This window comes from Diadema setosum, chromosome 22, assembly GCF_964275005.1.
Source record: "Diadema setosum chromosome 22, eeDiaSeto1, whole genome shotgun sequence".
Taxonomy (NCBI): Eukaryota; Metazoa; Echinodermata; class Echinoidea; order Diadematoida; family Diadematidae; genus Diadema; species Diadema setosum.
This window is the reverse complement of record NC_092706.1, coordinates 5774598-5801421: the sequence shown is the minus strand read 5'-3', so window position 1 is coordinate 5801421 and position 26824 is coordinate 5774598. Positions and strand designations below refer to the sequence as shown.

Below are 26824 nucleotides of genomic sequence, written 5' to 3'. Positions count from 1 at the left end.
TGTTGTGGAGCATTGATCTGGATAGGTATCACCTTCAAGTGCAAAGGCAAATGCACATTACATGACCTTTAAAGAGGGAGAGCTAGAGAAAAAAAAATGTGATAAAGCAACATCTTTTTTGTATGTGTTTTTGTTTGCATTTTAGAATAAGGAGCATTGGGAGGGATAGAACAAATGGCATTTTGAAAGAATTGCAATCGTCTTTTTTGCATGTTAACCCGTTGAGGACGAGTCCAGAGTATACTCGGGCAGGTGTCTATGGGAGATGTGTGTTGTAGCAAAATCAGTCCATCCTCAACGAGTTAAGGTGAACTATCCATACTTTTGAGTGATGTACCGTATACATGTATTACTAATGGTTGCTGTTTTACATTGTGAAGTCGTAGAGGTACAGTTTTAGTCTGGAAGATTCATTTACATTAAGTCTGAAATCTCCAGTGTGATGGATGACTGTACCAATGCAGCACACCACATTTTGCCTAATTTACTCAAATTTCGCATTTTCATTGCATATCTATACTGTCTAGGGACTCTTGATGTGCTTTTGACTCCATGGTGCATTCCTTTATTTATTTTTGATGGGTGTGTGTATGTGTTTGTGTGTGTGTGTGTATGTGTGTGCATTTAATGTTAAACAAGCAATGTATGAATCATTGATTTGGTTTTGCTCTCTAGCTAAATCTCTGTCATATTGATTTTATTGATACCTGCCTTGAGTAGACTACCCTGGCACTTACAAGACGTCCATGACCCGAATGCAGGGAGAGACAACCTTTGCATAGGATGCGTCACTTGAAAGTTTGTATCCGCGCAGAATGAATTTGCAGAAATAAGACAAAAAGATGCACTGTTTGTCACGCAGTCAGATGTCTTTTATGCATTTATGTAGCCTCTAAATCAAAGTATTGCTGTATATTGATCATGCATTTGTGTCTGGTTGCTGTTCATATGTACATCAAAATTTCCAGCTCGAGAAGAATGTGCTCGAAGAAGAGAATATTTAAAATGATTAACACATTCTGTGTAGTACATTTTATGAAGGAGTTTGGGTTTGTATTCAAAATGTCACCAAAGACTTAATAAAGACTGTTGGAAATCCCTGTTCTGGCCTTGATGAACACACACACACACACACACACACACACACACACACACACACACACACAAAAAAAAAAAATGAATAAAAATGTGCATAAGGGCATTATGTAGTTTGCTGTTGGCTGTGGCTGTAGAGGCATTCATATATATGACTTATTAACAGTGTCTGGTTTACTGCACAGAATGGCAGGTCAAGATGCATCAAATTTAGTGCTTTGGGATAGGGACGGGGAAGAACAAACATCTCTGAAACAGGAAACTAGTGTGTGTTTTGCAGTGGCCCCTGCTCTTCGCTGCATCTCTGATTTCTTCCCTGGCCATCTCTCAGGAGCTAAAGGCTGGCGACATCCCCTCAAGCTCTCTCGCTCTTCTCAGTGGCGGAGGCTTGAGCCGTGGTGCCGGGCTGTCGCGCAAACCCCCCTAATGTTCAATTCATGAGGCTTTCATGGCACACTGCTTCCCGCTACGTGCTTCCCCTGTTAGCGATGCTGCAGATTGTGGCTGGAGCTGTGCAATTACCAAGGTGCACGGCCCATGGCCGCCGAAACTCCAAAGGCCCTTATTAACGATTTGGGGCTCAAAGTTTCGCTGCCAGAGACAGAAATACTGCTCCTGTAATTTGATGAATTCCGAATTCAGGCTTTCTGGCTTTCTGCAATAGTTTGCCATGCCTATATTGTGTAAATGTGTGTGTGTGTGTGCGTGTGTGTGTCTGTGTTGACAGTAGGAGTTTTTGGAAATGCGGAGAGGAAGAAAAAGAGAAAAAGGCTGCCTAACCCAGCAAGCTACAACAACAAGAGACTTTTTGCCTGGAAGCGGCATTGCCCAAAAGCATCGGAAATGCTGAAACAAGAACCCCATTCCGATCTGCTTGTGCCACCGATACAAACCCGTAGAGTGTGCAGTCTCGAATAGCACCCCTAAAAACCCATTTTACTCAGTCAGTATGTGCCATGGTGGTTAGCAGGTGGAAGAGGGAAATTGTGTTAATTAGCAGCGGAAGTGCACGGAATATACACACATGTATGCATGGCATATTTTGGTACCATTAAGAGTTCTCCCTTTACTGTTGCTGTAAATTGTGCTGGAATTATGCCTCACTTATCCTTGAATGCTGCACGCATTTGACTTGAATGAAAATAGCACAAGCTATGCAAATGGCACTTCTGCCATTCCAGCGCAAGCAGAAAACGGATGTAAGGAAATGAGTTTTAATCAATGATAAAGTGATAATTACCTGTAGTCAAGTACTTGGTCCTTTAAATATTATTGTTGGCTGGGAATACTACGTTTTGTAGTATATGTATTACTGGCAGTCCTTCAGTTTTATCCATGAAAGATGCAGGGTTTATGTATTTAAAAACAGAGGACACTTTAAAGTCACTCAGTAACTCACTGGAATTAGATCAGTCACTGTATTATGTTTCAAAACTGTTTCTAAGCATGAAAATGTTGTGATGTGATTGATTGATTGATTTTGTGCACATGGTGACTCTTTATCTGCTAAAAACAAGTATGGGATACACGAGGCCAAAATTTTCATCATTTCTGAAAAGAGAGTTAAACATGGAGGATACTTTTGGACTGAACACTTTGAAAAAAAAGGAGAACAACATTCATGATGACATACATTTTGTTGATATGATAATTATTTTCATAAACCTTTGATGCATTTTCTTTTACACATGATGATTTATGGTGCAGTTCTGTACTCTGTACCTGGGTGATTAAAAATTATATACTTGTAGTCAGTATGCTACAAACCTGTACATGCCTGCTTATCAAGGACAACTAAAATTCACTATCAGGCAAGTGAAACGAATGGGCCTGGCTTTTTTAATGTGAAGTGCGCTTGCATATTTGCCCATTTGTTGCAGATGAGAGGAAAAAAAAATGTGTAGTGCCCTGTTTGTCTACAAATTTGTATGAAATGAAAGAGCAAGCATTGGACTTCCAGATTTGAGAATACAGAGCTCTGTATACACTGGGCTTGCCCTAATCATGTTTTGTTGGTACACAAAAATTTGTTCTGGCATTCAGATGAATAAAAGTGATGGTAGTATTAAGAATAAAGGTGTGGAATCAAGACATTACATAGTGGTACATATGACAAGCAAAAGTATTCCTGTGCTTTTATTTTCGCATTTCTGGTGGTGCTAAATTAAATGCCAAAACAATTTCAACAAAAATGATGTGAAAATTTCCACTTTTACAGCAGTGCTGATGATTGGATGCATTGTTAATAACCCTTTGTGTGTTTTGAATGCTGATTGGGACAGAAAAAAAAACATAGTTCTGTCCACACTGTCCAAAGTCCCTTGAACAGAAAGGGTTAAAGGCATAATTTACCATTTGCAGATGAAACAAAAACCCAGCATTAGTGCTTTAAAATAGCTATAAAATATGAGTAAGGAATAAAAACAACCTTTGTAAAAATTTAAATCAGTAAAATCGATGCGACGTATTGACAAAATGTGAACAACAGTTACAATGAAAATGCTTCCAAACTAAAACGTCTACAGTTACGGTTTATTAAGAAAAATACTGATAATGTGATATCTCCTTATACCTCAGGCTTTATTGCAAAAAATTTTACATGTAGGATGTTTTGTGGCACAACAGACCTACGCATATCCATCAAATGTGATATCTTGAACATTTTTTAAGTCACTGCTCCCAAAGGTAAACAAGACCTTTAAGACAGATCGGAACACCAAGAGGTAGATCTATGGATGTCAGTTTCAGTATCTGTGCTGTTGGCGTTATGCTGTTGGGGCAACAAAACCTTGAATCTCAAAAATGTCAAATGCTCAGGACAGGGAAAAAACATGGTAGCCTTTCCTGTAACATGCCTTGGCAGCTCTCATTTTGAGGGTAAAACAGCTTCACATAGGATTTGGACAGTACATCACTGAACTGATTATCTGTCAATTAATCCGACAAAAGTGATTTTCAACAAAATTTATGATATCATTTATGCTTTTGTCACACAGTGACAATTGCAAGTACAGTCCTTCAGTTAAGTCTAGTGAAACGCGAGTTAAAAATAAGCAGGAGAGAGGAAGAGAGAATGTTTGTTGTGGTATGTTAATTATGTAAATTGGAGGTATGCAGAGTAATCTGTCTTCTAGGTAAACACACTAAATGTACATTACTGCGTGGTCTGCAACGTTCCAAAGGCAAATGTGTGAACACCATCTGCCTTTGTGCATCTTCCGTACATTGGAGGTTGCACTGGGCTGTATGTGGATGGTGAACGCGGAGCTATTTGCACGGCATTACGTCATATGCCTTTCTTACACTCCTGCAGTGGGGAGTGCGAACGGTGGCCAGTACTAGCATCAATTCATCGACGAACTGGAGCATTCAGCCCGCTATCCTCTGTGCTGTGCGGCCGGTGCTGTGTGTGCGTGTGTGTATCCCCCTTTAATATACTGTGCTTGAGCACATACACAGCCTCAATGATGTATGATGTATGCATAGCTGCGTGAACCTAGCGGCTTCAGTCGGAGCAGATGCAAGCGGCATAGAGTAACTACTGTAAGTGAGGCAACCTTCAGCCGTAGTGGATTACGACTGTGCTGCTCCCATTGCTCTGTCACTGTATGGGTTGCTGGCTATGTTATGGGGTAGCATGGATTGAAATATACTACTACTGTGTGGCGCCTACTGCTGTGTGTGTTTGCACAGGCATGTGTCTTAATGTGAATTCCCGTTCTTACCTCGTGTGTGTATGTATGGTGGCTCTTCACATCGGCATGTACACACACACATAGCTGCCCTTGAATTCTGTGTGTATTTGTACACACACACACACCTACATCTGACGGAAGTTATATTCTGCATGTGGAGTTTAATATTTATCTCTCCTGCCGATATTTTGGAATCTTAATGTGTGGATCTCTTATTGATGCAATGCTGCGGCATGTCGTACCATTTCTGGAACTGTTTTGGATTATACCCTGGATTTAATCTCTCTTCCGATTGTATGAAGTCATTGTATGGCCATGCAGCTCTGCCCATTTTCAAATGAATTCAATTGCTTTGCCGTCATGCAAGTTTGTGCATACGGTATGGTCGTTATAGATCAAGTGCACAACTGGTATCACATTTTGACAGAGGAAAAAGAAATGAAATTGTGTGATTGAATTTGGCAAGTATAGTGTGAGATATATGATTGATATTTATATGATTATTCGTACATGCTTTTTCTTATCTTGTGTTTGTCGTACACATTTTATGTTACCTGTGTGTAGGCCTACAGTGTAATTTGAAAGAGTGAATGTTCCTGTGCATTATCATGTGTTACCTTATGTATTTTATGCAGTAAATTGGCATTTCTGAATTGTCGTTGTTTCTTTTTTTTTCAGGATTCTTAATGATTACTGATGTATGTGTAAGATATGAAATAATATGCAAAGACAGTGTGTCACTATTTTCTCGCAGTCTCTTTTTAGCATGAAGAGATTTAGTGTGTTATATATTTTTTTTCTTGATACATATGTAGTTGTAAATGGTGTGAGATGGTACTGTAAATAGCTCTCCTGATTATTGACTATTCATGGGCAGAGCCGCCTATTTTGTCTTTAGATGCAAGGGGATGTGATTCCTAATTTTACATAGAAATTGTTAAAGTTGAATGACACCGATGATAATTTGATAGCAGACTCCATTTGTACAAATTTGATTCTATGATAGCTGCAGATCTTCTTTTGTACTTGTGATTTTGCTGAAATGCTCTGTGTATTGCATCGTACCTCTTGGATATGACACCAAAAGGATTCTTATCAAAAAGTATGTGTGTAACTCTAAATGCAACTTTATTGAGCCAGCACTAAAGAATGACATAGACTGTGTGTCATTGCAGGTGCAATTGTAAATGCCTACATTGTACATGTAGCAAACTCACAGTCACTGCAATGTATTTGGTTCTAGAGAGAATGCTCCAAATATCTTGCATCACAAGCCACAATTATGTGAAATTGTGAAGTAGTCAGAAGTGTTTAATTTTGTATTGTCCTGTCAAATTTTCTTTTTTGTGCTACAGGAAGTAGACTGAACAACATCTAGCTGCAGGTCAGCGAGGAAATACCATATCTTCTCCACTTCTGTTGCAGCTGCTGGTTGACTCGGGCACCTTGCGTCATTTGAGGGGCACGCCGTCGTTGGGCCCCATACATCCCTCCACCAATGCCTAGCCCCCAGAGCATGGCCACGCTGTCCGTGACAGACTGCGGGAGTCACCAGCTGTACGCCATGAAGGACGAGCCGATCACGAGTCAGAATGCGCCCATGCGTGTCACCGTGACGACCAACCCTGAAGGGGAAAAATTTTCGAATTGGTGAGCTCTCCTCTTTGGTTATTTGCTTTTTACCGGTACGCACATGACCAGGAGCACTGAATTTCAGTCTGTTTTATATCAATTGTACAGAATGCTGGTGCATATATTTTTATTTTTTCCATTTTCCTTTTTAGTACGTACCCGTATACTGTACTTCAAGTCTTCAATAGCCAATATTTTGTGAAAACATCTTAAACTCTGATTGAAGCGCATTCTTCCCCTTAAGCTCTTCCATGAGAGAGTTTTGCTCAATTCTCAATCAACTTGTCACATCTGACATTTAAGTCTCCCATGGACCTGTTTATACCAGAGTACCATCGAAAGGTAGACTCCCATAATGAAAGCCATTCAAATGTCAATTATCGTGTTCCAAAAGGATATCTTATTCAGCAGTTGAGAAAAAAATCTGGTTGTCATGGTTATATCAGACATGCCTGCTGACAAACCCTGATGTTCATCTGTAAAAAAACAAACAAACTTTAGAACTAAGCTCTACACAAAGGAATCTGTAGAAAAAGAAAAAAAAAATCAGAATGCTGCCTTCTGTGCGAGATGATACAACAAAGTCTGCACGTAATATAACCAGAAAGGCTTTGCAATTCAGAGGTAGAGTTTTAGCAAGTTAGCTGAATGTTAACCCAGGTATCCTTGTGTATGATGTAGAGACAAACTTCCATGTTGGCCTTGGTGCGTGTTTTTCAGCTTGCTGCAGCTGGAAAGTTGCGACGAGGAGATCGACCTCTCGACCCCCAAGCAGAGCATCCCCCGCAAGAGCGACACCATCAACAACAACAACAACGGCAGCGGTGGCGGAGGTGCCTGCGAGACCCTGGCACGGAACGAGGCGTCAGTCAACTTCAGGGGGATCCAGCGCCGCAGTCTGCTAGAAGGCCTCTGGGGCTGCCTCAAGCCGGTGTGGAATATGATTGGCAAGGGCAACCAGGAAAAGCAGGTGGAAGGTGAGGGGGGCATGGTCAAATGGAAGTTAGGGAAACTCCCCTTTTGGGGGAGCTACACTGTACCAGGATGTACAAGTCTGTGCTGCTGTAGATGTGGCTGTTTTTTGGATGTTTGCTTTCTGTTAGTTAAACTAATGTGATTATTGTGCCCAGTGCTATAGAGAAATTGGGTATATAGTACTTGAATACATGCCTACATTTTTTCTTGAACAACGAAAATAAATAATCAGAGATATGAACACGGAAATGAGCAAATATCCCATGAGTCTACATTATGCATGCTGGACTGGAGTGTGTGTGCTTTCTGTGTGTGTGTGTGTGTGTGTGTTGTTTTTTTTCTTTTATTGTAAATAGCATTAGACAGAACCACATTGAAAACAATTGATTTACCGCAAGCAGAAAAAATAAAACAAAAATCACTTGTTACTTATTTTTTAAAACCAGAGTACTGCAGAAAAAAAAAAAAAAAATTATTCCTTCATGTCTTTTGCAGGAAAGAAATACTGTTTTTCCACAAAAAATACTGTCAAAGATGATATTTCGGTGGCATAAAATTTTTGCAAATTGGAGCCAATGGTCTTTTTCGCGGCATGATATTTTCCTGAATTACCACTGACATTCAATGCATGTAGTGTAGAAGAACTTTCGCAGGCATTTTTATCTCGCGAGTCTTTACTCTCACGAAATTTGTGAAATTAAAATGCATGCAAACATATCTGGTTTTACATTATTCTCTGCGATACTGTTTGCATGGTTGACATCTAAGCTAGTTGACATTTGAGTGTTTCTGGTTCCATCCAAATGCTCACTCCGTGCTATGCAGATGACTGGGAGGTACCGTTCGAGCACATCCGCAACCTGCAGTGGCTGGGTAGCGGCGCCCAGGGGGCCGTCTTCCTGGGCTGGCTGCGAACGGAGGCAGTCGCCGTCAAGAAGGTGCGGGACGAGAAAGAGACGGACATCAGACACCTGCGGAAGCTCAACCACCAAAACATTGTCATGATCAAGTGAGTTAGATGAACTTGAGTCCAATGAAAGCTTGAGTCTTGCATGCAGGGCTTGACACTAACTCTTTTTCTCTAATGGCCAGTTCCAACCGCTAGTACCTTTAAATTTCAAATTTTAGTGACCTGAAGACAAAAGAAAGAATTGGCCTGCAATAAAAGAAAGCATAACAATCCATTAAAATCTGACCAGGCCAGCAAAACATAAACTTTTTGGAAATTTGGTGGCCCAACATCATTTGTTTAGTGGCCCCAGGCCACCAGGCCATTGCGAATGTCTAGCCCTGTTTGATGATTGACTCATCTTTCACTTTAGATATATTCAGACAGATGATGGGTATCACTGATAGTTGACATGTACACATACACACCGGCATATTCAAAACAACAAACCAGCAAGGATATTAAACCTTGAATTGTTCACAAGCAACTCATTGAGCTGTGTGGATGCAAGCACATGTGTACATACTTTCAAAGTAAGTGCTACATCGTACATTGTAGTTCAGAATGACTCAAATAAAAATGCTCAGAGAAGGAGTCCAAGAAACTTGGAATTGGGGCTTGCTGCTCTACACATTTTCAATGACTGACATCATCTTCTTTGCGGTGGTCTAGAGATGAGCTTTGCTTAGTTGTTTTGCTTTTTTTTTCCCCCAGATGAGATGCATCAATTGGCACCTTGATTTAGTGGGAGCCTCCTAGGAATTTTGATGCTGTCAAATTTTCTTGTGTAAGACCTATCATTTTCATTCAGAAAAAGTCAATTAAAAGACAAATGATCTGCGGTCACCGTAACCGTCCACCGAGCGTAGACTGCCATGGTAGGCTGAGCAAGAGTGATGGAGATTCGTTTGCAGTGAGGAAACGTGTTAGCAAAGTGCATCCATGATTTATTAATGAAAGAGCTTGAATGATTGATGAGTGGGAGATACCACTCTCTCCCAGGGGGGAGGGAGGGGATGAGTGAGCTTTGAGTCAGAAGCAGAAAAGTGTTAGAATTATGAAAGCTTGAACACGGACAATGCATGTCCCTCTGAGGGATCCGCTTTATCAGCGGCATTTGCATCATTCAAAGAAAGCCACCACTACAACAACGAAAAAGTAGGAATACAGTTAAGTTCTTCTTAGTCTGTTCAACAGTGAGATGATTAATATAGCTGTCCTTAGAAAAAGAGGTTGCATAATTTTTGGATATGTGATCATGCGGTGATCAATGTGTCCATGTCAAAATTGATGTATGATTAAAATGATCTGACAAAATGTGGCCACATTTAAAAGAGGCCTGATGTGTTATTTGATACAACTAGATGTGTTGGACCTAGGGTGGAATCCAAACAACACACTGCTGCTGAAAATATATTTCTGATTTATGTGCTATCATTTCTTCTGTTTTAACAATTATTTGCCAGTGTGTGACTTCATTGATATAAGCTTGAAATGGCTGAATTTGTTTGTGCTTGGTTCATATGAATCTCATTAAAAGTGAATGGCTTGAAGATTATAATTTTGCAATTACGTTCGCTTTTACTGATAATCAAGCCAACGCAAATTTCACCGTAATGTCTGCAATCATGTCCATTAACGTTTCATTTATGCTTTGCTACCAGGGGTGTGTGCACGCAGGCACCCTGCTATTGCATCCTGATGGAGTACTGTCCCTTTGGCCAGCTGTATGAAGTGCTGAGGGATGGGCGAGAGATTCCCCCTCAGCTGATGATAGACTGGTCCAAGCAGATAGCTCAGGGCATGCACTACCTCCACAGCCACAAGATTATACACAGGGATCTGAAATCCCCAAAGTAAGTTCTGAAGTAGTCATCGCATCCTTGGACTATTTTGATATTTTACGTGTGGCAAATCTGTGCTTGAAATTGTGGAAACATGCATCTTTGGTCTTGAATTTAGCTAAAAGCACAAGGTACATATATATACTTTATATGCATGGAAACAGCAGCTCTCATACCAGGACATCATAGTTCTTCTGCTTTGAAGCAGTACAAAAGGTTGTGTCCATGTACCACCTGTTAAATATCTCCCGCCACCTTCAGGATATTTCGTATCTGTGGTGATAGCACATTCATTTTTTGTTCTTCATTTTCTTTTAACAGCTACCATTATATACTTACCAGACAGTGATGATGATGATGATATTGTGCATTGGAATTAAGTATGTGGAACTATTCTTCTTCTAAACTATAGTGTCCTTGTGTCCAACAACGACATCCTGAAAATCTCTGACTTTGGCACGAGTCGAGAGTGGAACGAGAAGAGCACCAAGATGTCCTTTGCCGGCACCGTGGCCTGGATGGCGCCGGAGGTCATCCGCAACGAGCCCTGCTCCGAAAAAGTGGACGTCTGGTCCTTCGGGGTAGTCCTCTGGGAGTTGCTGACCGGCGAGATGCCGTACAAGGTGTGTAGAAGGTGGGAAGAATCCAACCTTTCAAGATAGCAAGCCACCCATTCGCAGAAGGAGCAGTGCATTCTCAACCTCAGATCAAGATGTAGAAGGACTGCTTGTGTGAGACAGAGAGTTGAAAGTACAATATCCCACAGGATAGATGAAGGTCTCCTTCTTCCTAGCTGTGATGATGCTTAAAAAAGAGAGACATCTGTAGATGTAATTAGCTTTATGCAAATGTACGACCTATAACATCTTGCTTTCATGGCTAATTTGCTGTAAAATGTAATGGGGGTCGATCTAGTGATAGTAATGCACCTCCTCACTAGAACAAAAAAAACCAAACTCAACAACAACAACTACAAAAACAATAACACAAAAAACAAAAAGTAACCCACTTAACCAGCCATTCAAGCAACCAATCAACCAACCGAGCAGAGACAAACAACCTGGCATAGAATGGTGATACCGTGTGTTTCTGTAATCCTTTCAATAATGTTTTGTCCGTCTCATCCGTCCAGGATGTTGATTCGTCAGCCATCATCTGGGGCGTGGGCAGCAACAGCCTGCAGCTCCCCATCCCGTCCACCTGCCCCGACGGCTTCAAGCTCCTCATGATGCAGTGCTGGAGTGCCAAGACCAAGAACCGCCCCTCCTTCCGCCAGATCCTCATGCACATCGACATCGCCGCCGTCGACTTCCTCTCCACCCCGCAGGAGGCCTACTTTGACAAACAGGTACGTACTTGCCCCCCTGTACCACTCCAGGCAGGCTTACAATGTGAACCCATTGAGGGTTCATTGAAGAGGACATCTCTGCAGAGTAGTTCTTTTAGATGTTTGCATGTGGTAGTCAGAACTGCATGGAAAATTCATGATTAGGATTATGATGTTCAAATTAATTATTATGATATGTGTGCAAGGAAATGCAGAAAATAAGTATTAGAAACATTTATCATTTTCAACAAGAAGGAATGCTGAATATGCTTTATGCAGTGTAGTTCACTTTCTGTCCTTGCTTGTCGCTGTGCAGTCGCATTGAACTGATAACATTATTTGTCTCTATAATGTTTTGCAATATGTCTTTTTTTTAATCATAATGTGTCAGTTCAATCACATGCATTGCTTGAATAGAAAAATGAGAACTCTTTATTGCAGACTTTCTGTCTTTGAGTAGAGTCTTTGCAGGCCGTAATTACTATTTGACTTGCCATGACTTCACCACTTGATTTTGACACACACTGGTCATTGTATTTTATGCCAGATAGATGGTAAGATTGATGCCTCCAAATTTTGTGTTATTCCTTCAACATATGTTCATCAGGACATGTTCAGAAAGAGCACAAGAATGCTTCTCCGAGATGTTGCCAAGACGACATCTACTGCATGACTGATGCAGAAGGATTGTTCAACTAAATCATTTAGTAAAGCTGATAAAGTATAACTGTCACTAGGTTTTTCATCTGGGAAATCTCCACAATCTTTAATGCATTGCATAATTGGGCGTGTCGATGTTGACACAGAAATCAATATTAACAGGTCTGCAGCATTCCTGGAATTCCATAGGGCTTCTCTATTGACATCAAATGTCGATATAGCCAATTTGAGTTGTGTTTAGAACTGATGCTAATTATTAACTAGTTACTTTAGATTGTACTGGATGGTTGCTGTGAAAGCAGCAGATGGGCGGAATGTGGGATCAATACCTAGATTATTGGAATTTTTTGCATTCCAATGTAAATATCGCACACCTTTCCCTGTCATCGCAGTATGTGATAAGGAGATCAATCATGTCTAACAAGATAACAATGCTTGTCTTCACATAATGATGCCAGTGAAATGAACTTGTCCAGTTTCCCACTTTTAGTGTATTACGAGGTTGAATTGTCTTATATGGTGATGTATGTGAAGTGGAACGAGTCTCATATATTGGGTTGGCATGTATGCATTTTTATAGCAATGTATCTTATGTCAAACTTATTGAGACTAACCGGAGGTAGAACAAACCAGTATTGAGTGATGTGCTCTGCTGGCTTGCCATGTGGAAAGCATAAACACCCAATAGGCCAGAGCACTTGTGCACTCAAATTTATAAATACCTATCCCCAAGGAGCAAGCAACAAATGATTTCATTCACCTCTATTTCATAAATACATGACAAATATATTTCTAGAATCCAGTTTGCATAGATTAGTTGTTGCCATGTAATAAAGGTAAGTTGTTTCTAAGGTAAAACTCCAGCAAGCTTTCCGTCGTGGGGTGGAACCTGGTACAAAGGCATGCATATGATTTTGAAGATTGAGTAAACTGGTCTGTAGTAGAGCAACAAGATGAAATGATAATCACCTCCTCCACCTCTCCCACTTGTTCTCATTCTCACTTTGTAGGTGGATTGGAGAGAGGAGATCAAGCTCCAGTTTGAGAAGATGAAGAGCGAGGGCTCCCAGATGCATCACATCGATGAAGACCTCATCAGAAGACGGCAGGATGAACTGAGGTGAGAGATGTCCCATCTCTGAACGCTCTTCCCATTTTGAATGAACCATCTAACTTGGTTTACCCCATGAACGCACTTAACGAATAAGTCAATTAATTTGATGTAGAGTTCAAAAAAACAAAGAATATGTTTGTGTCATGTGTGTCAATTTCATACCAGTGCAAAAGTTGTTTTTCCTATTATATCAAGTTGTTACCATGTGCTATGTTACAGTATGGGGTGTCTTTATACGTCATTCTTACCACATCAGTGGTGATTTGCAAATGATGAGAGTTTGCTCAGCCCACTAGGTAAAGGAAAAGAAATGATTTTAAAGGAATGAATAGCATGATGTCATATCTGTCATTTCTTTTGGAGTGTTTGAGTCAGCATATGATTGATTATCTTGCTTCGTGAGATTAAAGCATACACAGAGTTACTAGGCGCAATCACTCGAGTAATCCAATAATGATATTATCAGAGTCTGAGAATGAATTGACTTTGAGAATGAACTGTGCTGACGCCTGGCACTTACTTCTCTGTGGCGTCGTCTCGTTGCAGACATGCACAGGATATTCGGGAGCACTACGAGCGCAAGCTGCAGCGGGCCAACGACCTGTACATGGAGCTCCACTCCTGCCTCCTGCAGCTGGAGCAGCGGGAGAGGGAGCTGATGCGTAGAGAGAAGCAGCTGACTGAGATCGAGGCCAAGAAGAAGCGCTGCCTCAAGCCCATCCTCAAGGCCCGCACGGTCCAGAAGCTGATCGAGAAGTCCCTCCAGTCGCACGGCGGTTCCGCTACCCTCGGCAGGTCGGTAACGCTTTGCCTTCGCCATTGGCACAGACGAAAATTTTAACCCTCTGTGTTTATCAAACCTTTTGTAATAGCCAGTATTTATTATATGTGAAATGTGCCATGGTGTAGTATAAGAAAAGTAGGAGTGAGCATGGTGCCAGGGATAACTTGTTTTTAATTGAGGCATTCATGAGATTTTAATCATTATTACACCAGCCTGTCATTTCCACTGGAAACATAAAGTCTAACATAGTTTTGGAATGTCTATTTTCGGCACTTTCTTGTTCAGGTCCCCCAGCCCAGGAAGCTCCTCAATTAGCCCAGAGCCGGAGAACAGATCGCCAGCAACGCTTCCGCGTGCCAATCTGACTGCGAAAACTTCGCCCAACCGCGCCAAGACATTACCTCAGCGCAAGTCGCGGCACAGACGCAATAACAGCCACGGGAGAGGCAGCTTTGGGAAAGCCGGAGTCTCCCCTTCCAAGGAGAGCCCGGATGCCAGCAAGACTGCCAAGGACAGTCCCAAGGCAGAGGACTCGGCGGCCGCCACTACCTCAGAATATGGCAAGCTCGATGCGGAGAGTGCCCGCTCCATGAAGCGCTCTCAGAGCGAGAGGACTGTGAGCAGGGAGGACGGAACGCTGCCCAGGAAGTTCGGTTGTCGGTACGGCATCCACTCGCCTGCGGAGATTGCCTGCGGGATCTGCAGGTGTAGTGGCAGGGGTTCAAAGCCCCGCCCGGGACACGTCCAGATCGTGAACGAAGGCCAACCGCCACCGTTACCACGGAAACACAAACACAGACAGAGGCAAGTGGGCAGCTTCACCAGTGACATTGATGTATTGAACAGCAATAGCGCAGTGCAAGGGGCAGCCTGCCAAAGCGGGCACGAAGCGGGCACAGCCCAGGACTTCTCGCACAGCCCCACTGCTGCCACCTCTGAACTCGACACGACGTTTGCTTCGGATCATTCCACGGCCAGTGTTAGGCATGCAGGCATGGAAGTTATGGGACTCAAGTCATCCTACATAGGCCACCGTCTTGCCTCGGCCGACAGTCCCGTGCGCAGGAACCCTAGCTCTGCCAAAAAGGCAACAGGTATCACAAAGCGAAGTCCATCTCCAACCAAGAAAACAAAAGCTGTGCTTGAGAAAGATAAGGTAAGAAAAAGCTTGTTGTTGAATTGTCATTTATCTGTATTGAAATTCTTTCTTTCATTATGATTAGTGTTGGAAAAGTAATCATGAAAGCATTCAACATTTTAACTCTTTATGTATTGGCAGAACTTGAAATGTGACTGCAAGGTTATAAATACATTCAAGCACTGTCTTCACAAAACACCCCCCCCCCCCCCCCCCCGAAGGCAATAACATTTTATTTCTTTTTGCATTATGTTATGCAGCATATGGTCAGATTATGCTGCGTGATTAAATGAAGATTTGTGTTTTGATTAAATTTTCAGTGATTATTGTATCTACATTTGATTTTCTTTGATCAAATATTCCTTTCTGCAAATAATATAGTTTATGATCAAGTCTCTTTTGTTATGGAATATTCTCTCTGGTAAATCTTTAATCTCTTGATGAATGGAGCAGAACTTGTGTGTGATGTATTCATATGAAGCATATATTTAATGCACTGATGCACATGTTCCAACTTTTGCAGGGAGGAGAAAGTTCCAGTGATAATGAAGAGGGTGTTCAAGACCATTCCAGTGATGAGGACACATTGACAATACAGAATGAGAGGTGAATATGATACTGAACACAAGAAGAAAGAATAAAAAACAAACAAACAACCAAACATACATGTGGTTCATTATCTGTTTTATGAAACAATGCAATGTATGTGAAGTGATTTCAAATTTGTGTCATTTGGTAACCATAATAACAATGATGAAAACAGTGCTATCATAGATCTGGGGGGCATTTCATGAAGCATTTTGTCCGACAAAGTTGTCGGACAAAATTGCTCTCAGCCAATAAGATGCAAAGATTTCAGTAGCTTGTAACAGTTTGTCAGAAAAATATCCGACCAAAATACTTCATGAAATGCCCCCCTGAACCCGTAAAGTCTCAGTGAAATTGTGCTGCAGAGATCATCAAAGTGTTGTCATCAAATTGGCAACACTGAAGTTTAGTGCATGTCTTATATTTGAGAAAGAATAGGCAAACATAGCTGTAGTCATTAAATTTGCACTAAAACAGAAGAGAAAAGGACTCATACAAAATTTTTCCACGTTAAGAGAGAAACAGAAATTTTAATCTTCTAAAGTGTGTTTTTAAATTTAAGTGTCTTTTCACAATTCAGCAATTGATAGGCTTTTGGAAATTCTGCAGTTAAAACAAAATAATACATGTGAAAAATAAAGGGCGCAAATGGTGGAGAAGTTTCAAATCTTATGTTGTGAAACACAGAACAAAAATCATTGAAGATAAAGCGTGACACTGTGGAGATGTGGTTTCTGAGACCTGATGGTTTTAAATTCTATGTAGTTTCTCAGTACTTTGAGAAGAGAAAGGACATGTTCAGTGGTTGCAGAACTAAAAAATAGTGTCAGATTGCTTGCTGTTCGGCAGGGATGGTTTCAATACGGCTGATGTTCACGTAGCTCTGTGTGTATCATCCACCACTTGCAGGTTACGCCCCCAGAGCAGGCAGTCTTTCTCGACGGACCACTCCGATGGGCTCTTCTCAGAAGAGGACAACACCAGTGACCGCTCCCACGGCCCGACCCCTGACCCCGACCACAGGGCCAGGACCACCACGCCCAGCAGTCTCACCGCGGTGTCCATCGCCATGACGACGGACCCCCACGACCTCGGCGCAATGACCTCAGATGGGCTGTCCGACAAGGAGAGGGTGGTGCGCAAGGTGATGAAACAGATCTCTGGGGACAAAAACTATGAGGTAAGGATACCACTCTCTTTTAATTAACCCTTTCTGTGCTGGAGACTCTGAACAGTGTGTACAATGCTGTAGGATTTTCTGTGCCAAATGACACAAATGACACTGACAGTGCACAAAGGGTTACAAGAAAATTGTGTGTAGACCTAGAAGAAAGATATTTAAAGATTGTAATCATGGTTGCATGACAAAGAGTGTTTAATTTGTGAACACTTAGCAAGTAGGTAAAGGGAATACAGTCTCAAGAAGTCATTGATATTCAGAGCAAACAGAATGACATTTCACTCATACAGGGCATATCCTGTATTGAGCTTCATTGGTGAGGGACTGCTTAGGGCAAATATTGCTAACAGATTATGGTCTATAAATAATATGAAGGGAATACAAGCTAACAGTTGTTTGTTTCAATTATCTACTTGCTATACAAACGTGGAAATATGCAACCATTCTTCTCTTTCATGAATGTTTGGTATCTACTTGTAAAGGTCAGCGTTGAGTTATGTGTTCCGTGATTCCTAGATTACAGTGATGTGGAATATTTATGGTAACATGTATTTCATTTAACATATTTCTCTGTTTCTCCATCACATAGAGCAAGCTTCACTACACGGAGACGGACTCGAGCAGTGATGAAGGCGGGGACTGATGAGAGTTTGCGTCGTGTTCCAGTCTTTTCTCCTAGTTCTGATGAGAAGCGTTGCAGCAGTCAAAGCACATCATGCAGCTCATTGAAACTTTCGTATGTTGGAGGAGACAAGAGGACAATGATAGGAATATTAATTCAAAGCGCAGCTTTTTGGCAATTGTTTTCATTCGATGTTACGAGTATAATTTGTATTCATGTTTGCCACTTTTATTCATATGCAGTGTGATTCTTTTGGCCAAGCGTAAATCAGGGGTTTTTACATTAAAAATGTATTCTGTATTTCATCCAGCAGCATCATGTTTTGGTAAACAAAACGAATATATCTAACAATTCCATGCGCATGGTGTATAGGGAATATTCAGTATACATCCAAGAAATTATGCCATATTTAATCATTTCAAAGAGGGTATAACTGATTGTATAAGTCCTTGAAAACATAGTAACCTGTAACTGGGCAAGAAGACAAATGGAAATGACGTGATTAAAACCTTGGAGCAGATTAACATGACAATGACACTGGTTTTCCTATGAAGGGTATCACTGAATGATGCACATGCATGTCGTAAGCATCTCTTTTGTAGGCAAGGTTTTGAAATTCGCATAGGATTAAAATTGAGGATTGTGAGTGCATATACTTGAAACATAGGCACAGAATTCCCCAAATTATCAAAACCCGGAAAGTAGAGAATGAATTTAAACCTAGGCATTTGTATTTTTCAGATTTTACAAAGTAGACCTCCAAAGAGAAAAACCAGTGAAGTGCAATGTTCGAGATATATCTTGTCAATAATTATGTATGAGAGGACATATAGATTCGTCATTTTAACCATGTCCATAGTGTCCTGTCAGACTTATTAAACAAAGCTGAGCGTGTAATATAAGATTCTATTTTGGAAGAGTTTATGCAACATATGTGGTATGTGCAATGTTTTCGAACAGGTATAAATATCCTCAGTGATAGATCGATATATGTTCGTATGTCTTGGTTCAAATCATAGAGCTTGCATGCAATGTGGAAGAGGGGCTTCTCATAGTCTCTGCACCTCTTGCTTATGGATAGACGTATATCGATTTTGGTTATCCATTACGAAAAAATGTTACTTTTGAGCTTATTATACAGTAATGCACATTCAATTATATATTATGCGAGTTTTTATATGCTAAAGAGAGAGAGAGAGAAAGAAAGAGAAGAAGAGAGAAAGTTCTAAATTAGAATGCTCCAATGACATTATCTCAGGTATCTCCCATTAGTACGGAAATCAAGTCCCCTCCTTTTCACTGTTTGGTAGAGAGAGTACTGAACATTCAACTAGTACTTCCATTAATGTCATGTAACATATCAAAAATCTGAATACTGTGTTTATTCTGCAAGCTCACAATGGGCATCAGCGATTACGTGTCCATGGAAAGCGTATAGGAGCAATTTTGATGGGATGGAGGCGTTGAAGGGTATATTTTACCCGAGTTGACTGTCTTTTGCAGAACGTTTGGATTTTCATTACTACTCCAACTCTGTGATGTATTACATCTGAATATTGCTACATACTTGTAAAGGATTTTGATGCCACATATGAAAGAATTCATTCGGAATTCCTTGTAATTTAATGTAAAAAAATATGAATTGTGTAGCAAATTTGTAATTATGAATGAAGTCTCACAATCACTGCCAAGAATGTGTAAATGTGACATATGTACAAACCCTCAAACAAAAATGTAATTGCCCTTCCACAGTACCATTAGCCAGTTTAGGTATTTAGATATTCTTGTTATGAAACAGAGGCATTTGGCATCTGATGATAAAGACATTGTGAAAATGTCATATAGAGTATTTGGTTTCTATCTCATATTTATTTGTGCTTTTATGCCCTCGTATTCCTTCTTTGATCATGATATCACAAAATTAACGGAAACGATGATTCTGACTTAATCTCTTTGTATTCCACACAGTTCATCTCTCTGTATTCCATGCAGTTCATCCCCTTTGCGGTTCACATGATGGATTATCATAGTAATCTTGAAAAAAAAAAAGTCTCGTCAACCGATAACAAATCATTTAATCCCAGATATAGTAATGGTTTATTATATGCAGGTGCTAAATAACACATATATGAGTAAATATTCATATCACAATGTTTTCTTGAGTATATTGCTATAGAAATGGGATAGAATCATGTCATATACAGTTGTATTCAATACGTACACTGTACCATTAATTATTGGCAAGTTAAAGGTACACATAAGATACTGCTAACAAAGTCGCTTCATTCGTTTAAAAAAAGACTTGTTTGTAATTCAAGATTTTTCTTTTGTCTGCTGCATATACTGCTCTTTTTTCTTGCCCATTCATATTTGCAAATAAATTTCATTTTGCCATACATGGATTGTGAGAGCGTTGTTGACTTTTTAAGAGCCAGTTGATTTTGATGCTTCTCTTTTTCTTGTACTATCACTGAGTGTAAGTTATGTACAGCATATTATACTTTCAACCGTATTGAGGTTGATTTTGACACTTGTATGCAGTATCTACACATATGTTGGAAGACAGCTTATGTAAAGTCTTTATTCAGGTTGTATATTCACTTTGCTGCTTATTTGAACTGTCTATACAGTTAGTAGTCAGATATTGATTTCTACCCCTATAGCCCTCTTTGTTACCCTTTCAAGTTTTACACCCGTGAGGTTATGTATTTTGTTGCACAAGGTATACTTTATAGAGTGGGAATTTTTTTGGTTCATATGAGAAGGCCACTTGGTGTATATGCTTTGATAGACTGCTATGAATGATTCTGTTAATAAGAATCTTTACAAAGATAGGACTATTAAGACGTGTTGACACAGAAGAGGAAATACTTCGCGGTGAAGTGTGTGCACGATTACAATGAACAGGCGTTGAGTTTTCAGAGGAAAGAAGATCTGTCTTTTTTCAGAGGAAAGAAGATCTGTCTTTTTGACGACAGACTTGTAATATATATAGATATCTTTATTTCCTGTTCCATTTTAGTGACTTTCAGTAGTTTCATCAGATTTATGCAAGTGAAATCACAATTATCTCCTAGTTCACAATTATGTCTTTCACACTTTACAGGTATTCTGTGATCATTTTGTGCTCACTGTGAAACAACAGGCATTAAAAGATTACATGCTCAGATTTTTGTTGTTGTGTTGTACAGCTGTCGAGGTTTGCCATGATTTCAATTCAGATTTTGGCTGTCACTCACGGACAGTCTTTACGACCGCAAAGTAGTGAGTGGTCCCATGGCGGAAGACATAACAATGGTATGTCTTGATAGGGCATCAGACGAGAGAAACGATTCATCTCGGATCATTTCTCTTTCAAGCGACAACACATGGGGCTGGTCTAGTCATTTTGTTTGTGGGTATCGTGTAGGCCATCCCGTGTGCTTCATGTTTCCTGTTACATAATGCGATATGATGTCAAATGATATGAGCGTGACTGTTACTGCAGCCAGTAAAAAGAATGTGTCGGGAACAGGATTTTCACAGGCTTTGTCCAGAGCAAACACCTCCTCGGCTCAAATCAAATTGCCAACACTCAATTAACTTGTTGAAAACTAGCTGATTTTACCATAACATGCATTCATTATGGACACCTGCCTGAATATTCTCGGGACTAGTCTTCAACAGGTTAATTATTGATATTTTGGATGTAGAATAGCATGCTTGTCTTCCACCAAATGATTTGCATCGATCATGAGCAGTAAAATTAGTATCCCATATGCAAGTAGCCTAGACTCATATTCCTCCAACATTTATTACACAGCAGTGCCAACTTTTACAATAATTATGGTTGGGTTTGTTGAACTTGAAACCTCAATATATATTTGGAAGGAAAATCTTTGTTGATACACAGAGAGGTATGAGCTAAACTTCAGTTTCATTTTCGCGCGTTTTGATCATGTTGACTGATGGAATTGAAATCTTGTTCAGAAAATTGCCCCTTACAGTATCCTCAAATGTGTCCGCTCCTTTTTGGATGTTTAAAATATATTGACATGCCAGTGAGAATGTCCTGCTTGATTCTTAATCTTCAAAACTTATACACACATGTCAACATGTTATGTCTCTCTTTGTTTTTGTTTTTTTTTTTCCTCCCTCTATCTGTCTTTGTCTCATTCTCTCTCTTTCTCTCTCATCTCTCTCTTTTTTTTTTTTGGGGGGGGGGGGGGTGGATTGTGAAAGGAAGGGCAAATTTACCCCAATATGTTTGTTCCATGGAGTTTCTGAAAATCATATTTTGGCTATGATAATGAAATTGAAATTTTAATAATGTGATTTGTTTTTGTGGTCACCTGGAGATTTTGCAAGTTTTCTTGTAGAAATACAATCCAACATCAATGACATCAAGCTGTTCTATTAAAAGGAAACTCTCTCTTCTTATACGTGTACTCTCAGGAATGTAAAGTGAGGTTATTTTAAAGGTGCACACAAGGAGGAGAGGCTTCATAAGCCAAAATCCTGTATTTCTTTTTTTTGTTTCCTTTAACAATTTTAGAGCAGAGAATATATAGATGTGTACCCACAAATGTGGAGAAGATATTTAATATTTTGAGACTGTAATGGGAGTGGTCAGAAATAGGTTGACTGTCTTGTGTCATGTTAATGTGAAAGACTAGATGTGAGAAGACCTTTATGAAATGGAAGTGGTTTGGTTTTTAAGATGAAATTGAAACAAAGGGACTGAAATTGCACCTCTGTTTCTGTGTCAGATGTGCTTATCTGAAAGTCGAGACGCCCTCTCGGCTGTTATGATAAAGTTGTGGATGTTGTCTGCTAAGTGTTGTATTCATGTTCTTGTGTGTGTGTCTAAGTGGTATTCATGTCTGTACTCCTGGTTGGGATTGTTGTTGTTGTTTTTTTTTATAAAGCTGAGATTGTTTTTATCGAGATATTCGTATGGGGTATTTTCTTTCATTTTAGTTGATTCTTCTTAGTTTTGAAGATGCAAAATGTCTGATGTAAGCCCAATTACAATGTAACATTCAGACACATAATAGCTTGCCTGAAACAAAAAAGCCAATACCTCTAACCCTTAAAAATATTGTTAAAGGCTGCATTCATTCAAATGCCACAGGTATTTAGTATGACCTTAAAAATTCTGATGTTGCAATACTTAATAGTACAGTCTGTTATTGACAGTTAAAGGGTTCTTTTTGTATTTTTTTCTTTTTGTGTGTCTTGAATTTAAACAGTATTGTGGCCAAGTCATTGTTTGTTTGTGTTTTTTTTTTTTTGTCAAATGCATTGAGCTGAATGTAAAAGACACAGGAACAAAATAAAGGGTGTGTAGGAGTGGCCCAAAATGCTCATCATACGTAAAAACAGCAAACCCCAGGACTGAAATAGATCAGATATTTCCTGATTCTTGAAACCTGAGGATTGTGATGACTGACTAGTCTGTGGAAGGATAGAAATTGTAAAGAGTGATATTTAACTTACAGTCTATGAAAATTACAATGTCAAATTGACACAAGTTGCCATTTGTCTCTTTACTTATTCCTTTTTTGTTATTATTTTGCAGTCTGTGAAAAGAATTGATGCAACCTGTGTAACTGCATAATGTTACCAAATTGTCATGGTCATAAAATGCCCCGAGCGGTTTTGGCAGAACTGTGTACACCAATTGGTGAAAAGAAAGGTGAACCAGGATTTCGCTTACATCCTCCCAAGTGTGAACTTGCTATATTTCTTTTCTTTTGTTTTGAGGTGGACTATTGCTGTATCCATCATCAAAAGCACTATCATTGAACATGGATATGAGGCCTGATGCGAAAGATGGTTTTGTTGAGATACTATGTACAAAGTGTGTCAGTTTGATTGTAAAACTTGTGACCAGTTTGTTACTCACAGAACTGATAAAGATGTATAGGGCTTTTCCAGCACTCTTTTCACCAAGACTGATTCTGATGGAATTACGTTGTCAACTATTAGGTTTGTGATTGGCCATCGGAATGTTTTGGAATCACCGAAAAGCACTTCCGTTGCCAGAAAAGTATTATTGAAATTTCAACTGCACCCAGCAAAACATGTTTAGTTTCTATGAGAGTGTATTCATCACTATAGGTTATTTTATTTCTCTGATTGTTTCGCTTAATGCAGCCTCTGAATTGGCTTTCTTTGACAAAGGCTCGACAGAGTTGACATCTTGCTTTCTGATCAGTGGGAAAGGGCGATGACAGTTTCAAATGACAAGCGTTTGATCTCAAGTGTACAGATTATGTTTGCGACCAATTTACCCACTGTAAATAGTGTACTAGCTATACTGTGTAGTCTCGATTGGATGTTCTCTATGTGAACGCAAAGATCTGATGTGAGGTATGATGTATTTTGGCGTTGAACTCCCATCTGTATGATGATAGAGGTATGTATGATAAAGTGGAAAAAATAATAAAAAAAATAGAAATTACTGTATGACCGTTAACGTTGTGCTGCCTTTCTTGCTGTATATATCAGATGTACAGTATGTGAGAGTGGATGAAAGTAGTGATAGTGTTCTGTGTGTTTGGTATACCCATTAACAAACTGTAATTACAGATCTGAATTTTTAATACTCTACATCCATTATTCAGTAAGTGTGATGGTGATATGAGCTGGCTCTGCAATTAAAGTAACAGTCACAACCTTGTCGGATAGCGTAAAACGGAGTGTGATGGAGAGCAAAATTTTCAATCTGTATGTCCCTTTTGCATAATTATGCTTTTTGTCCTTTCCTTATCTGGCCAATGCATTCCTCATCAGGTGAGGTCCATTCACACTAGCAGAAAGTCTTTTTTTTTTCTTCATGTACTGTGAGTATATGTATAAGAAGTGATTGTGTTAGAAGTGTGTGTATGTGTGTGTGTGTGTGTTGATGTTTTGTGTTAGATTTGTGAATATGTAATAGAAGTGATTTTAATAGATGCAAGTGAGAAATGTTTGAATTTCTTTTTATACGAGCTCCTTTTCCTCTGTCAATTTTTCTTGCACTTGGTCCAGACACTGCACGACAAGTGGTGTTTAAAGGTCCAGTTTACCTTTGGGAGAAGTGTTTTTAAAAATGTTCAAGATAAAACATTTGATGCATATGTGTAGATCTGTTGTATCACAAAACATCCTACCATATAAAATTCTCACAATAAGGCCTAAAATACAAGGAGATATCAGTATTTTTCTCACTAAACCATAACTGTAGACGGTTTAATCTGGAAGAATTCTTATCATAACTATTGTTCACATTTTGTGTATTTAACAATACTTCGATTATACAGATTATACAGATTCAGATTTTTACAGTGTTTGTTTCTATCCCTAACTCATATTTTAGAACTATTTTAAAGCACTAATGCTGGGTTTCTGTTTCATCTGCAAATGGTAAATTAGGCCTATGCCTTTAACCTGTTACAGATGGGCTGACTTTGCTACAACACACATTTCCCATAGACACTTGCCCGAGTATACTCGGGACTCGTCCTCAAAGAGTTAATTCTGATTATCTTCTGTTCTTTCCCAGGCACTTTCCAATAGCCTTCCACTACATCAATCAAATACGAGTAGGCTTACCAATTGGGATGGCACAGAAGATGTAGCATAGGATTTTATCTTTATTACACTTGGAGCGGGTTCATGGATGAAGATTTTAGTAGTAATTCAGTACATGGAGCAGTTGATTCATTGCATCAAAGAATCATTCATGTTAGGTGTATACATGTATATGTGCAAACTGTGCATTCTCTATTTGTGTGTATGTGTGTGTGTGTGTGTGTGTGTGTGTGTGTGTGTGTGTGTGTGTGTGTGTGTGTATGTACTCATATATGAGTATATTTTGTATGCATATAATGTACAGGTAGTACGGTAACCCTATATATGCTTTACATGTAATGTATGTATGTACAAGGTTGTATGTATACAATTTGTATCCTATGTATTTTTATATGTCTGCATGTATCTGTATGTATGTATTACAGGGGTGGATCTAGTAAGGGGGGGGGGGGAGTTGCTGACAAAGATGGTTTCTTTGAAAATAAAGAAAATAAAAGGGGGCACATGAGCCCCCTTTCATTTTTTCTTATTTCTTTTATTTTAACAAAAATTAAAGGGGGTGGTGCACCCCCCTGGATCCCCCACTGTATTATAATCCTAACAAAGCCCAAATAAACAAACTGCATATTAATGATTAAAAAAAAATCTATATAGTGTGTTTCACAGAAAAAAAAATGAATAGTAGTGCCATAGTAGGCCTATTTATCAACACTTCTATTGGTATAAAAGTGATTTGTTGAATTACAAGCCATACTGTTCTTGTCGACTAAGGAATAGCATTTTTTTTTGTCTTAAATTCTGGTCTTTTCTCTCCCAAAGAAAAGGAAAAAAGAAAGGAAGTTCAAGTTCAAGTTTATTAAAAGTTTCCACAATACAAAAATTACATAAGAACAATAATATGTAACAAGGAATACATTGTTGAATATGTGATTAAAACAATTTGCAGAATTGAATATAAATTGACAATGCATGTAGATGCATAGATGTAAAGTGGAGGGGTCTTAGAAAAGCAAGCTTGTATAATAAGAACCCCTGGAAAGGCAAGTTAAGACATGTAATATAACAACTCACTACTATATACAAACATTAAAGCCATAGAATAATTCTAGTGGAATTCCTCAATCCCTCACACACACAGACACACACACACACACACACACACACACACACACTACCTATGGAATTTTAAAGCAAAACATAATTGGCATTAGACGGCAGGAAGAAAGGAAAAAGAGAAAACAGACAGTAAGCATGGGTGTATGCAAGGGGGGGGGGGGTCGGGAGGGTCGTACGACCCCCCCCCCCCCAATTTTCAAAAGGTCCACTTTTTGTAAAAGACATTTTTGTTTTTTGAGGGCTTTTTACTCTATATAGGCCTACAAAAGGGGAAAAAAGTGACCGGTGTTCCAGCAAATTGTCAAAAACATCGTAAATTTCGTAACTTAGTTACGCATAATTTACCTTATTTCTAAGCTGCACTGCCATGCCGAAAAAGTCACTTTTGTATGCACCAAATGGCCCCATTTTAATATATAAAATTCAAAAACTCCCTACCATGGGAGGGGGGACCCCCCTCCCACACCCTCCCCTCGCTCGGTCGCTCCGCTCTCTCGCAAAGGTAAAGGTCCAAAAATTGTGATTACGACCCCCCCCCCAGAAAAAAT

General features: G+C 39.6%; 1 protein-coding gene across 1 annotated transcript in view; it reads left to right on the top strand.

Moving 5' to 3' along the window:
• LOC140245321 (mitogen-activated protein kinase kinase kinase 13-like) overlaps positions 1-17870 on the top strand; it is a 45787-nt gene extending 27917 nt beyond the window's left edge. Inside the window, exons 2-13 of the mRNA XM_072324904.1 lie at positions 6146-6440; positions 7143-7399; positions 8223-8406; positions 10011-10202; positions 10603-10813; positions 11323-11538; positions 13188-13297; positions 13838-14086; positions 14361-15231; positions 15737-15819; positions 16711-16981; positions 17571-17870. Coding sequence (XP_072181005.1) covers positions 6289-6440; positions 7143-7399; positions 8223-8406; positions 10011-10202; positions 10603-10813; positions 11323-11538; positions 13188-13297; positions 13838-14086; positions 14361-15231; positions 15737-15819; positions 16711-16981; positions 17571-17624 — 2850 coding nt within the window. The 5' untranslated portion in view covers positions 6146-6288 and the 3' untranslated portion in view covers positions 17625-17870. The remainder of the gene's footprint in view (positions 1-6145; positions 6441-7142; positions 7400-8222; positions 8407-10010; positions 10203-10602; positions 10814-11322; positions 11539-13187; positions 13298-13837; positions 14087-14360; positions 15232-15736; positions 15820-16710; positions 16982-17570) is intronic.
• Positions 17871-26824: the final 8954 nt, after the last annotated feature.